This window comes from Echinops telfairi, unplaced genomic scaffold, assembly GCF_000313985.2.
Source record: "Echinops telfairi isolate 266 unplaced genomic scaffold, ASM31398v2 ScPeMD7_20;HRSCAF=75, whole genome shotgun sequence".
NCBI lineage: Eukaryota > Metazoa > Chordata > Mammalia > Afrosoricida > Tenrecidae > Echinops > Echinops telfairi.
Genome location: NW_022103917.1, coordinates 8,637,220 through 8,651,759, shown reverse-complemented (window position 1 = coordinate 8,651,759; position 14,540 = coordinate 8,637,220). Strand labels below are relative to the sequence as shown.

The following is a 14,540-nucleotide window of genomic DNA, read 5'->3' as shown; positions in this document are numbered from 1 at the left end:
GCTTCATAGCATCAGACATAGCTCTTAGATTTTCTTCAGCTTCTCTGATGATCTTATTAGATTCTGGTTTGCGTTTGTTGAAGTCTGCTTGGCTGTCCTCCAAGTCACTGATGCTCTTCTCTGATTCCTCCTGTCAATTCTCAAGCTCTGTGTTTCTGTTATTGGTTTTTGTTATCTCCTCCCTAAGGTCTTGTATTTCTCTTTGGTGTATGGCCTTTATCTCCTCTATCATTTCACCCTTTTTCTGTATGACTCCAAGCAGCATTCTGAAAATTTCTTTCTGTGGCAGCTCAATGTCTGCTTCTTCTATGTATTTTGTTATGTTTGGGATGTCTTCTGCCATTGCTTTTTGTTTCTCCTGTTTTTTTGTTGAGATGGTTGGAGCTGATGGCTGTTTGAGTTGCATTGTTTTAGAGGAGCCAGGTGCCATTTTCTAGGGAGTCTAAGAGCACTGGCTCTCTCTAGGAGACTTGTAGGAATGCTTCTTCGAACTGCCTACAGCTAAGTATTACTATGGCATTAACCTACCCTTAATCTTCCTGTGGCTTCCCTATCAGGGGAGTGTCCCACAAGGCTGGTGGGCGACGGTCTGCTTTGGTGTTGTGGAGGTTGGGCATAGGTTCCTGCAACAGCTTGGAATGGTGATGAGTGTTGGCCGAGCTGCCTTATGCCCCCAGGTACACAGGCAGGAATTCCCAGGTGAGTGGTTGGGCGGGGTATCCTCTGGAGGGGAAGCAGGGCTTTCCCTAGTCTTGGGCTAGCGACACAGGGTGGGGCTAGCTACCCAGGGTGGGGCTCAGCTAGCTGGATGTGGTACAGGCGTAAGTGCCCTAGGCTACTGGAGGTGGTCTGGAGTTCAGGTTCAGCAGTGGATTATGAGAGAACAGGAAAGAGACAGAGTGGAAAGAAAAAAAAATTAAAGAGTAAGACCGTTTAAACTGGGGGGAGGGGATATAGGGGAGAGAGGGAAAGAAAAGTAACTATGTAGCTGTGAGTCCCACTCTCCGTCAGTGGAGTCTCGAGAGTTTAGTCCCTACTCTGGAGCAGCGGTGGCAAGCCGCAGTTTGAGCTGAGAAAAAGCCCCTGAGCAGCCCTCAACGACCGTGGGGGTGGGGTGTGGTGTCGGACAGAGGGCAGAGATGTAAACAGAGGCACAGTGTAGCTGGACCCCGAATCTATCGCAGATCCCTGCCTGTGGAATTGCGAGGGTTTAGTCCCCGCCTGGAGGCAGCGGTGGCAAGCTGTGGCTATGCCGAGAAAACCTCCTGCACAGGCCTCCCAGACTGTGGGTGAACAGAGAGCAGAGATGTAACAAAAACCTACAAATTAACTGAACCCGGGTCCCCTCCCGTGGAGCCCCAAGGGTCCAATTCCTGCCCTGAGGCTGTCGGGGGTAAACTGTGGCTGTGTTGGAACCAAATCCCCCTACGGGCTCCAAATGGTCCCGGCTCCAGCAGCGACAGTAACTGGGCCAAGGTCAAGCCCCAGCCGGCTTCCACTGAGGTAAGCCAAAAGCCCCAAGCCCCTCAAAACCCCGTGGGTCTGTGCCTACTTATCTTTATGATGCTCCTCCTGTGTTCTAGTTGTGTTAAAGTTCCCTCTAAGCAGCTCTCCTGGGCTGGATTCTGCGGAGTCCCTCTGGTACGTGTCACTCCGTCGCCATCTTCCCGGAAGTCTGCTTCCTTTCCTTTTCAATGTCCACTTCCATCCTCCCTACTTACCTGTTTTGTCATGAAAGAGTCCCCGATAGCTATAAAATAGTTATTCTTTTTCAAAGATCAAAAGCAAAAGCAAGACAAAACCAATTCTCCCCTTCTGCCTCCTCCAAACCCATTTTATATATGAATTGGTAGTAAGAGGTACCATATAGACTCGTGTATAAGCTGAGGTTTTTCAGCCCATTTTAATGCAGTTTTTTGGGTAAAATTAGGTGCCTCGGCTGATATTCGGGTTGACTTATACTTGAGTATATACGGTAGCGTTTTCTAAGAGATTTTAAGACATAATTATTTTTTGAAGAGGATAATACATGTGCATGGTCCAAAATTTAAAAGAAGAAAACTATGACAATCAATAAAACAACCCCCCACCCATCATTTGTACCTACCTTATTTCTCTCTCCAAATTCTTGGGTGTTCTTCCAGAAATTGTTTATTATTAGATACTCACATTTGTATAGATATTCTTTTCCTCGCTTTGGTACTCAAATGATAGATACTGTTTGGCACCTTGCGCTCTTCTACCAGAATATCTTGGAGATGATTCGATGTCCAGACATACACAACTGTCTTGTTTAAGGGGTTTGTTTGTTTCTTTGTTTTTAAGTAACCTAAAAGGCTGAGTAAGAGTTGTATGAGCCTCAATAAAATGATTTTTTTAATTAAAAAAATAAAAGGCTGAATATGATATTCAAGGGACCCTAAGTATTTTATTTTATTACAGAAGTGAATTGCTATTTTTACTCCTCAATATACACACAAACTCACATATGCATGAAACTATCCACACCCACATGAATAAGATGGCCAAAAGGGATTTCCTGGGTCCAATAACAAGGTCTTGGCTAAATTGAAACCAAATTAAATAGGCCATCAGTAAGAGTGCCTCTAGTGTTGAAAATGTTATTAAAATGAAGGCCATGGGAACCACTACATATTCTTTAATCAAGCCAGTGACCAGTGTTGTCTTTTGGAGCCCAAAGCAGTAGCTGTGGTGGAAAGTTTTAAATGTGCGTCATATTTTGAAACAGTACAACTTAGAAATGTTCTTTTTTTGTTGCATTCCCATTAACTCTCATAATTTCATTATTGTTTGATATAGGATTCAGAAAAGCCATACATTATTGATAGCCTTTTACTGTGATATTTATCTTGCAAAGCAGAAATTACTCTGCAAATAAAAGCTCAGGTGAAATGTTGGAGGAACCACTTTTGGGAGAAATACATTCTTTTTCTGCCCTGATGCTGAGAAAGAGAATATTCTCTTAGGAAATTGGGACTGAGAAGTTTCTGCTTATGTGGGGTTGAAATATCCTCTAAAATGTCTGGCTTAACATTGGAAAGAACCCTGGATTAGGACTCAGAAGACCAGAGTTCACTGAACTGGTCTGAGTCCTAGTTCAGGGTAAGTTCCTTTGCTGCTTGAATGAACTGTAGTTTATCAGTTTATCTGTCTGGGTCTAGGTGTCCTCCAGACAAATGTAACTGAGTAGGCGATCTTCCAAGTCTCACTAAAAAGTACGAGTTTATGTTTCTCTATCTCACAATAGTCTCTTTTACTTTGTCTCTTACAGTTGTTGGATTAAAGACGATTTTATCTTTTACATCTCAGTTGTGGCTTATTTTTGCCTCATATTTATCACGAATCTCTCCATGTTCTGCACTGTTCTTATTCAACTGAATTCTATGAAAGTCCAAAGCCAGAAGACTCGACGGAAAATCATCCTGCACGACCTAAAAGGCACAACAAGCCTGACTTTCTTACTTGGCCTCACGTGGGGGTTTGCCTTTTTTGCCTGGGGACCTGTAAGGATCCTCTTCTTGTATCTTTTTGCCATTGTTAACACCTTGCAAGGTAATTTGCACTCCTTTACCTTTTCCAACGCCTCTGTACTTTTGACTCGGGATGATCTCACCTACCAAACACTTAAAAGAGGGAAAAGGTGCTCCAAGAGGCCTCTTAAATCAATGACTTGAAAGGCAGTTGATGGAAACAATGAGATGTTAGGACTTCACTAAAAGATTACTCAAAGATGTGTGGAGAAGCTCAGCTCAGATAGTTGACACAACTCTACTTGTGGCAACACTTTATACAGTATTCATTGTATCCAAACAAGCTGTGCTTGTAAATGTACAAATTGACACTTCTGCTGACATTTTGAAGTACACAACCCAGTCAAATTAGACTTATGGACTTGATCTCGACTGGGCTGGGATATTTCCTCAATATTCAATTGCTCTTGTATATAAAGCTCTTTCTTATACACATATGAGTGTCTATCTATTTGTTTCTCTAGTCAACCTGGACTAGCACAAAGGGAATATAATTTACAGAATGGTCAACTTTTTTGACTATAGAATTTTTTACTTGCTAGAGTATCATATGGACCCATCAAGGCAATGTGCTTTGGTCAAAGGGTTTTCACCAAAACGGATTGAAGTAGATGACCCTAAACTGAATTCTATAGTTCTTTAATCTCCTTCTTGTTTTATGATGAAAGGGACAAGTCATCAATGAAGTGATTAAATGATAAACCAAGACCTTTTGATAATTATTGATGCTTAATTTTAACTTGACCTTTTTCTATTAAAAAAAGCTTGGAAAAAAAAAAAGCTTGAGGCTGGTTAGGGAAGAAACATGAAGAATTATTCCTTGGAGTCTCAAATATCACTCCTTCTTCTTTTCCCCATGTTTAGCCTAGTCTGGGTGGGTTACCAGGGTAAGTTGAGGCAACTCAGGTGCTACATTGAATCAGGGTCTCCTTTCTGCTCTTCATTATTTATTAGTTCAGAAAACCCTTTGACAAAAGTACATTGCCTTGATGGGTCCATATGATACTCTAGCAAGTAAAAAATTCTACAGTCAAAAAAGTTGACCATTCTGTAAATTATATTCCCTTTGTGCTAGTCCAGGTTGACTAGAGAAACAAATAGATAGACACTCATATGTGTATAAGAAAGAGCTTTATATACAAGAGCAATTGAATATTGAGGAAATATCCCAGCCCAGTCGAGATCAAGTCCATAAGTCTAATATTAGCCCATATATTCGATACCAATCTATAAAATCCTCTTCAGACTCACACAACACCAGCAATGATGCTGAATGCAGGAAGATCACAGTCCAGTGGGTGGAAAGTCTTGTGGATCCAGTGGCAGTGGAAGCCTCTCAGCGCTGGCAGGGGTCTCCATGTGGCTCCTTCAGCACCAGGGCTGTAGCACAGCTCCATGTGTTTTGCTAGCAAGCATGCCTCACAGGGAGTGAATCTCTCTTCTGCCTCCAGTGAGCTGTTTATCTCCTTAGCACCTCCAAATGAGGTCATCAAGCTGCAACCTGATTGACAGGCTAAATTCCACTCCTTCACTCTTAAATCTCAAATTGACAACAGATTATGTAACTACCACACCCTTATTCTAGGAATGGCATAAAATCTCAGAAATTCTGCTAGGGAAAAATGTTGTTTCAACCCAGTATTTTTAAGATCTCATAACCCCTTTTCATTGTGGTGGTTAACCCTGAGGTGCCTTGGGAAAAATGAATTGTTATGCATTTATTATATGCCAGGCAATTGTGGAGCACTGGAGTGAGGGAAAGTCATCTCTATAAGGTATAGTTGGCTTTCATGTTTTATGACTAAAGAAACAATCTCATGTTAGAGCAATGAAGTGGACCAACTGAAATCTGCAGTCCTACCAGATTCTATCAACTCTATACAGCCGTATTCTGATTGGAACGTCACCCCCACCCACCCCCACCCCCCGCAAAATATGTTATTTCTCCATGTGCTATTTCTATTGTCCCTATGGTAGTTAGGAATGCTCCATCCCACTCTCCTTTGGCTCCTTTGCGGCTAGCAGTGCTTGGTTGTATCCTAGCTTGCTGCCTGACGACGTTCTGGGGATAGTTCTGTACTTTTCTTCTTGGCCTGCGCGGAAATACTATAGTTAGAGCCTCAGGTTCTTACTTCCAAAGCTAACCAACCTTGGTATAGGAATGGCTCACAGAGGTGGACCAGGAACCACACGCCTGTGCAAAGTTCTTCCTCAGCAGCAACACCAGGCTTCTTTTTGCAAAATAATGAGCATGTTCCATTCCTCCAGTGGAAGAGAACGGGTATCTAAGCAAGTAGCCGACGTGGGTGGAAGTAAGAGGGAAGATTAAAACTGTTGTTTGGTAGATCTAGCATCAACAAAGCCAAACTGTGGGGGCATGTGTGATGTCAATCAATCACCAAGCGTTTCTAGTCTTGACTATAAGATAGTATGTCATGCCATGTTACGGAGAGAGAGTTTTCAGAGTCCTGAGTTTTAAACTCAAGTTACACACACACACACACACACACACACACACACACACACACACACAATACTGCCATACTCCCAGACACCACGCCATACCATACCTATACACCACACACACAGACAAATCCATCCACATGACCCAAATAACCTCAAAACAAGAACACAGTGGAGTAATGACCAAATTTACCATTTAAAAGATAGATGGCAAGCTCTCAAGTCTGGTGAGGGGGGTTACCCAGGGGTCAGGGGTGAATGAAATTATGCTCGTAAAAGAAGGATGCACAAATAAAAATGCAAGTGACATCTTCCTTCATGCCTCTGTTCTAGTGAGTAAGCAAATCAATGTGTTATTGGCAAGAAAAAGGAGAGCTGTCAGGCAACTCATTGGAATTCACAGAATAATCTTTCTGTCAGTGAACTAACTAAACTCCACGCTGAAGATCAGAGGCGGGGAAAGTGCTTGAGGTCACTGGTGGAGGACTTGACCTGCTCTGACCCAGAGCTTTGCTCATAACGAGGGGCTGCATGCACCACTTTCCAGGTGGCTGCCGCTCAGAGAAAGAGTGACTACTGCGGAGTTTGTCACCACAGTTGTTTGGTGGCAAATGGTGAGAAAACCCTTAAGGGAGTTAATGAAACAACTCATTCAGCCTGTTGCCACCCGCCTGGAATCCCAGAGTCAGGGCTGGCATCAGAGAGCTTGAGTCAAACTCCCCATGCAGTGCCAGGAAGTCACTGACCTCTCTGAAACTTTCCTGGGACAGAGAACTCGCATATAGCTGAACATTAAACTGCTAATCAGCTCTGATTCTTAGTGGCGATCAATGGTGTGCAATGGTTGAGCCTTGGACTTAGATCTTAAGTCTGCCCTGACACCAGCAACTCCTTATGAGCTCTTCAGGTCTCCACTCACTGTGTCAGATTGACCAGGTATGAACTCCAAGGTCTTTTACCTGTCAAATAAAAATGATCTAATAAAACTATCATATAGCAATTTCTTAGTAAACATTAGTTGTGGTTTGTTATAATGTAGTTGTTCTGTGGTTGCCATGAGTTCCAATGGGCTAAAATTCATTGTCTGTGGTGTCCTCTCATTGCTTCTAGTTCTACTGGTAACCCCTCAAAACAAGCCAACTTCTCCTTCGCCTGACAGTCATTTCAAATCTCTGACTACAGTTGCCATCTCTCCTCACCTTGTGTTTTCCATTCCAAGTTCTCTTTTATCCAGATACAACTTCCCAGCTCTTTCCCTCAAATCTATCACTGTCCTCGGATGCTTCTGTTTGCCATCCTCCTCTTAAAATCCAGCATCCCAAATGGAACATGGTTCTGGTGGAGGTCTGGTCAAACAATCAGACTAGCAGAAGACTGTCATCCACATCAGTCAAACTTCTTTACTTCCACGAATAGCTTAGTTACAATGAGCTTTGACGGCATTTTCTATTGAGTCATGCTCAGTTTGCACAAATTTAAGACTGGCGTGATCCACACCAAAACCCATTGCTGTCTAGTAGATTCTGACTTAGAGTGAGCCAATAGGACAGAGTACACCTGCTTCGTAGTTTCCAGTGCTGTAGAATCACTAGGAGTCAGAATCAATTAGATGGTAATGAGTTTGAATTGCCCACCTTTCGGTTAGCAGCTCAATGCTTAATCCCACTGTGTCATTCCCATAACCAGTCACCGTAGACGTAAGTGGAATCCTGTATAGAGAACAAAAGTTTTCAAATTACACTTAGGCCAAAATAAATATTTTGTTGTTGTTATTGTTCTAATCATTTTATTGGGGGCTCATGCAGCTCTTATCACAGTCCATGCATCCATCCATTGTGTCAAGCACATTTGTGCATTGGTTGCCATCATCATTTTCAAAACATTTTTTTCTACTTGAGCCCTAGGTAAAAATGAGCTCCTCATTTTTCCCCTCCCTCCCCTACCTTCCCTCCCTCATGAACCCTTGATAATTTATGAATTATTATTTTTTCATGCTTTACACTGACTGATGTCTCTGTTCACCCACTCTTCTATTGTCCATTCCCCAGGAAGTGGATTATATGTAGATCATTGTGATCGGTTCCCCCTTTAACCCCTCACCTTCTCCTTACCTTCCTGCTATCTCTATTCTCATTATTTGTCCTGCGGGGCTTATTTGTCCTGGATTCCCTGTGTTTCCAGCTCGTATCTGTATCTGTACATGCTCTAGTCTAGCCGGATTTGTAAGGTAGAATTGGGATCATGATAGTGGCAGGGAGGAAGCATTAAAGAACTAGAGGAAAGTTGTTTGTTTCATCGGTACTATACTGCACCCTGACTGGCTCGTCTCTTCCTTGTGATCCTTCTATAAGGGGATGTCTAATTGTCTACAGATGGGCTTTGGGTTTCCACCTTGCGCTCCCCCCTCATTCACATTGATATGATATTTTGCTCTAGGTCTTTGATGCCTCATACCTGATCCCATCGACACCTCATGATCACACCGGCTGGTGTGCTTCTTCCCTGTGGACTTTGTTGCTTCTCAGCTAAATGTCTGTTTGTTTATCTTCAAGCCTTTAAGACCCCAGATGCTATATCTTTTGATAGTTGGGCACCATCAGCTTTTTTCACCACATTTGCTTATGCACCCATTTCAGCTTCAGCGATTGTGTTGGAAAGGTGAGCATCACAGAATGCTGGGTTATTAGAACAAACTGTTCTTGCATTGAGGGAGTCCTTGAGTAGAGGCTCAATGTCCATCTGTTACCTTGATACTTAACATAAAAATATATGCATAAATCTATTTCCCTATCATTACATCTAAATATGTTTAGGTGCCTGTATTTAGACCTCTATAAATGCTCTTTGTCTCCTAGTTCTTTTCTCTATTTCCTTTTCTTTTTCTCTTGTCCCACTATCATGTTTGGCCTTCATTTGGGATTCAATAATTCCTATCAGTTACATTGCTTTTGATCAAGCCCTACCAGGCATCCTACGCCCTCCTCAAGGGGCCGACAGGTATTGCTAAAGTTGTACAAGGCCATGAGAGCTTGTGTAGCAAGTGCTTTGGGTTGCTTTGCTCCCTCGACTCCTAACTTTAGGAAACCAAATTAGCCCGGTCATCATAAGCCATCCATTATCTTTCAAGGAGAGATTTTAAAGAGTGAATGATGCAAAATAGCCAGTATCACCTTCAGCACCTCCCTTCTACATGCTGGATGAACTCAGGGTTTGCAGTGTAACTTTCCATCCAGTGGAAGCATGACTCGAAGCAGGTGTTTTAGTTATGTATTACTTTGTAATATACTGCACCCAAATGTGATCATCTTAAACCAGAAAACAGTAGTATCTCACACTATTTCTGAGGCTCGTGATTTCAGGAGTAGGCTAGCTCAGGGTCTTTTGTGAATTGCATGTAGTCAGACTATTGGCTAGAGCTGTAGCACTCTGAAGCCTCTACCTCCCAGAGAGCTCACTCATTACCCAACTGGGGACTAGAGACCTCAGCTTCTGCACAGGGTTGTCACTCAGGGTGGCTTCAAGGCATAACACTTTTCTTCCCCCAGAATGAATGATCCAAAAGAGTGAGTCAGTGAGAGGGGAAAAAGAGCAAGGTAAATCCAACATTTAAAAAAAAATAACCTAATCATGGAAGTGGCACACCATCATTTCTGCCCAGTTTTGTTGGTACTACAAAAAGGACTACACGAGAATATGACAGCCAGGATGTGGGAAATCACTAGTGCCATCTTGGAGATGGGCTACCATAATAGGCTTGCTATCTTATGCTCTAGGGTGGACAGCATCCCAGGAGGAGAATGTGGCTGACATAAAGTCTTGATAACAGGCCTTCTTGCAATCGCAGCTTTGGGAAAGTGGCTAGAAAGATGACATTAGAAAACCAGTAATAGTCTTGAGGTTTCTTGTTGGTAGTATCTACAGTAGCAAGAGCATATCTGAACCTGAGGATTGGTGACAGCTAGCGAAAGGAGCTGATAAAGACCAACTTTTTATCCTGGCTTAGGATTCCTCATTTTCGTGTTCCACTGCGCGATGAAGGAGAGCGTGCGGGAGCAGTGGCAGATACACCTTGGTTGTAGGTGGTTTCACATGGATAACTCTTCTGGTAAGATGCCACTTTGGGTAAGGCTTGGAATTTTGCGTTGTGTACAAAACTGATCCAATCAACTTGCCTCCTAACTGTAGTTCCTACAGCATCAGCATTAAACTGAAGGCTGTTTCCGTGTTATAAAAATTCTTTGTACTTTTGTGCTGAGATGAATGAAGTTAGAAAAAAAAATGTGACAGGGACAATATTTAAATTAAGTGAAGCTCTTTTCTAGGCCAAAATCTCTGGGGTGATTGTGCTGGCTGTCATCTGTGTCTTTATTCAGTGACTGTATGCTAGGCACCAGGTGTCAGGGACTTGCTGCCTGCAGCCTACAGTGTCTGGCAACAAGGAGTGGTGGTGGAGATGGCGAGAACGCCTCAGCCTTGCCAAGATACCTGGCTGAGTGGGATGCCAAGGTGGACCCGGGATCCTTCCTGTACAGTGGGAGTTGTAGGGGACTCTGATATTGTGCCTTAAAGCTGGCACTTTCCTTGAGGATAACTTCACTTCAAGCAAACAGATTTTTTACATATCAAAAGGCTCTTCCATTCGTTTCAGGCATCTTCTCTCAGTCACAATAAAAAGCCCAGTCTATATCCTTTTGGGAGCTTTGGTGGAGTAGTGGTTACACACTGGGCTGCTAACTGCAAGGTCAGTAGTTCAAAAGCACCAGCTGCTCTGAGGGATACAGATGTGGGGCTTTCTACTCCTGTAAAGTGTTGCAGTCTCTGAAACCCCACAAGGGCAGTTCTATTTTATCCTCTAAGGTTGCTATGAGTCAGAATCACTATGAGTTGGAATCAACTCAGTATCAGTAAGTTATAACCTTTATAAAAACTAGTGCCTGAACTCTTAAGATATTGTAAGGAACACGAAGATTCCTCCTTCTGTATGTCGGGCATTCCAGTAGCCTGCTGGCCCCTGTGCTAGACTCCAATGAAAGTGGGCATCCTTGGTAAGTGAGTTGGCTCTGTCTGTTCCACACATTACAGTACACACTTCCTTCATAGAACATCAGAATCCTGGAAGTACTCAGAATAAACTATGTACATTGAGCTTTATCAGCATAATTTATTAGCACTATTAGGTACAATGTACAGACCATGAAATTCATTCATTTTAACTGTACACTTTGGTGAGTTCTGTATTTTAACTTTTGGGGTATCATTTCAGATGTGAGCAGCAGATATGAGCTGAAGGTTGTCTATAAACAGGAGAGACTGAAGAAAAACTTTGAACACAAATTGCTGACACCATCCCTCAAGTCAACAACAACTAATTCCACTTTCAAATTTGGGGGCTCCACACAAGGCACTCCTTCAGACATAAGCTTTCCCAATGGTGAGTAAATAAAAAGGCTAGCCATTTACACTGATATTTCAGAGATACAGAATTAATGTGAGGTGATGTACCTGAACTTGGATAATTCTTCTTCCTCAAAACTGAATGACTTGTGGATGGATATACTTGGGCCCATTCTTGGAGATGGTGTATTTAGAGACACCTAGTGAATTTTCCAATGGGAGTGAGACGAGATTAGATGTCAAAAATGGATGAACAATTTAAAATAATTTATCAAGCTATTAGAACCAACGGTCACAGATAGTGCTAATGGTTTGTGCTCAGGCACTAACTAAATGGCTGGAGGTTTGAACGCATTCAGCAGTGCTTTGGATGACAGACCTAGTGTTCTGTTTCCATAAATGTTAAAGCCACAAACACCTTATAGAGCTCAATTCTACTCTGAAGCATATGGGGTTGCCATCAGTTGTCATCAATTCTACAGCAACAGGTTTAGTTTGGTTCGGTTCAAACCAAAAGGCATATCAGACATTGTCTATTTTAATGTCCTAATTTTCCATATGGTAAGACTTAAGCAGGAAATATAAAAATGACTTATATAAAAATGACTAGAGAAACAAAACCAGTGATGTTCATAGATGTATAAGAACAAGCTTTCTATCAAGAAGTAATTGTATATCAGGAAAACCTCCCATCCTAGTTCCACTCAGGTCCTTAAGTCCTAAACTAGTCCATAAGTCCCTCTTCAGACTCACGCAGTCACATGCAATGATGCAGAATGCAGGGAGAACACTGGCCCGTGGGTGCAGAGTCATGTAGCTCCATAGTGGATGGAAACGGCAGGATTCTGGCAGCTCTCAAGCAGGAAGGTGAAGGCCGAGAGAGAGGGGAAAGTTCTCTGGGCCCTCCTTATATGAAGGCCACGCCCACAGGGAGGCACCATCAGGCTGTGATCTGACTGACAGGTTGGATATCACCCCTACCCTTTTATATATCTTCAAGTTGACATAAAATTATGTAACTACAGTAGGCAGTCAGTCCATCGGCAGTGGAACTGGGGCCAAAACTCCGGCCTCCTGCCTTCCAAGCTAATGCTTATTGCACCCTTAAAGCTACATACTGTTTTTAGATGCTACCTTATTTTATAGGAAGCCATACTTCTAAAGGCAGATACAGATGTTGAGGTGAGGATGGGGTAGTAGGAGGGAAAGTGGATAGAAAAATTTGGCCTAAAGAGACAGAGTGAGCAAGGAATTAATCAATATTTTCAGATAGTTCCGTGTTTCCAATTATGTGATGGTGCTGTAGACTTCGGTTGTCTTTCTTAAAGACCATAGTAAGTTCTAGTTCATGCACACAGAACACCTTTGGTAGCCTGACTGTAGTCAATTTCTCACCTTTTCCCTGCTGGTGGTAGATCTGCCTTGGCTGTGTGCATTTTTCACTGTGTTTGCTAAAACAAAAAAATATTTCCCAAGGACTTCAGTCTACTCAGAAGCAACATGGTGGACAGAAAAAAGCAGTGATCTTAGAATTAAAAACTTTTGTCTCGAGTTCCACCTCTGTCAGTGACTGAGGCCTTGGTCCCAAGCACCACATCACTTCCCCACTTGGAACTGCATTCATTTGTCCTACTTTCAGCATAAGTGGGTTAGACTGGAGCATTTCCAAAGTGTCTGCCAACATCAGGATGGCATGGGACAACACCGTTTGCTGGTTTAGGGTGGCTGACTCATGTGGATTCTCAGTTTCCACCTCTGGATGGGATAATTAGTTGTTCACATTACAGAACAGTTTTCAGGGCCCCCAGAGTCCAGCTAACCTGCAGATATGATCTGGTGCTCATATGGAGGCACAAAAGAGCTCAAGCACCTGGAGCGCATGGGGTGTGTCATCTACTTAATAGATCACAGCTGAGGCTAGTGGAAAAGAGGCTTTTTGAAAAAAGGTCAGTGAGTATTAGCTCACCTGCTATTCATGGGGGACATTGTTTCATTACCAAATGCACAGTCTAAACGTGTACGTTCTTCTTACTGTGTCTGGGGTTTTAATGTTGTACCAAGCATTAGATCTGGAAAGTCAAGGAGCTTGGGGCCTGCATCGAGATGCTCAGTCACTGGGACAGTAACTCAGCCACTGGGACAGTTTCTTGGCTCTCGGGTTTTCAAATGACAATCTAGATGCTGCCATTAAATTTGTCCTGGCCAAAAGCGCAATTACTTTATTAGTACACTGAAAACCATAGCACTCTTTGTACTATTAGGCACTCTCAGATTTGAGAAATAGCCAAACTTTCAGAGCCAGAACATCAAATTCATCGAGGATATAGATGTTCCCATTTTATGGTGTTGCTTCCTGGAGGCTTCCAAGATTTGTCCATACCTCCCCTTGGCGAAGGTTCTTATAATCCACTACCTGCTATTCACAATGCACGAAGAATAAATGTACATTTGTGATGGCCGAAGCCGCGCTGTCTGGATGAATTAATTCACCTTGAATCTATATGAAACTATCCAAGGAAAGCCCTACAACCTTCACCCCCTTCCGTAATCCTTTCTTTATTCCTCCATTCAATACGATTTTCGTATATTTCTTCTATGTGCAAAGTCCCTGATGCCACAGCTGAAAATGTTCTTTCTTTCTCCTTTGATGCAGATGGCTTTGATGAAGATTCCTGTTGTTTTTCTTCCTTGGGTTGTGAAACTGTGCCTAACTGTGTGAGAAGAATATTGCCCATGGAAATCAAAGTGAATTCCATTCACAAACAAAGATTTCTTCAATAAATCCCAGCAGAAATACCACTGACCTTCCCAGTTGGGGGAAAAAAATCAAATTTGTGAAGTAAACTGAGCCAGCTTCCTATTCTAAGTATTAATTTGGAAGGGGCAAAATGAGATATCAGATAATGAATATTAAAGCCATAATAGTCTCATTTCTTGATGTAGTTTCTTCTTTTAGAGGAGTTGAGTGTTTACTTATTTTCAAGAGAGAAATGTTTGGAGCATGGTAGATGCAATGTTTCAAAAACTCTGTCAGAAACCAGTCTACAGGGTAAGTAGTCTACAGGAACCATGGCCTGATTTGCTCTGAGATCAGAACTTGGTGGTGTCTGGCTACCACCACCAACTGTACAA

At 42.6% G+C, this 14,540-nt stretch overlaps 1 protein-coding gene across 1 annotated transcript in view; it reads left to right on the top strand.

Annotated features, from left to right (window-relative positions):
• ADGRG4 (adhesion G protein-coupled receptor G4) overlaps positions 1-14,294 on the top strand; it is a 148,214-nt gene extending 133,920 nt beyond the window's left edge. Inside the window, 4 exon segments of the mRNA XM_004713396.2 lie at positions 3,293-3,573; positions 10,018-10,119; positions 11,278-11,445; positions 14,062-14,294. Coding sequence (XP_004713453.2) covers positions 3,293-3,573; positions 10,018-10,119; positions 11,278-11,445; positions 14,062-14,189 — 679 coding nt within the window. The 3' untranslated portion in view covers positions 14,190-14,294.
• The last annotated feature ends 246 nt before the right edge of the window (positions 14,295-14,540 follow it).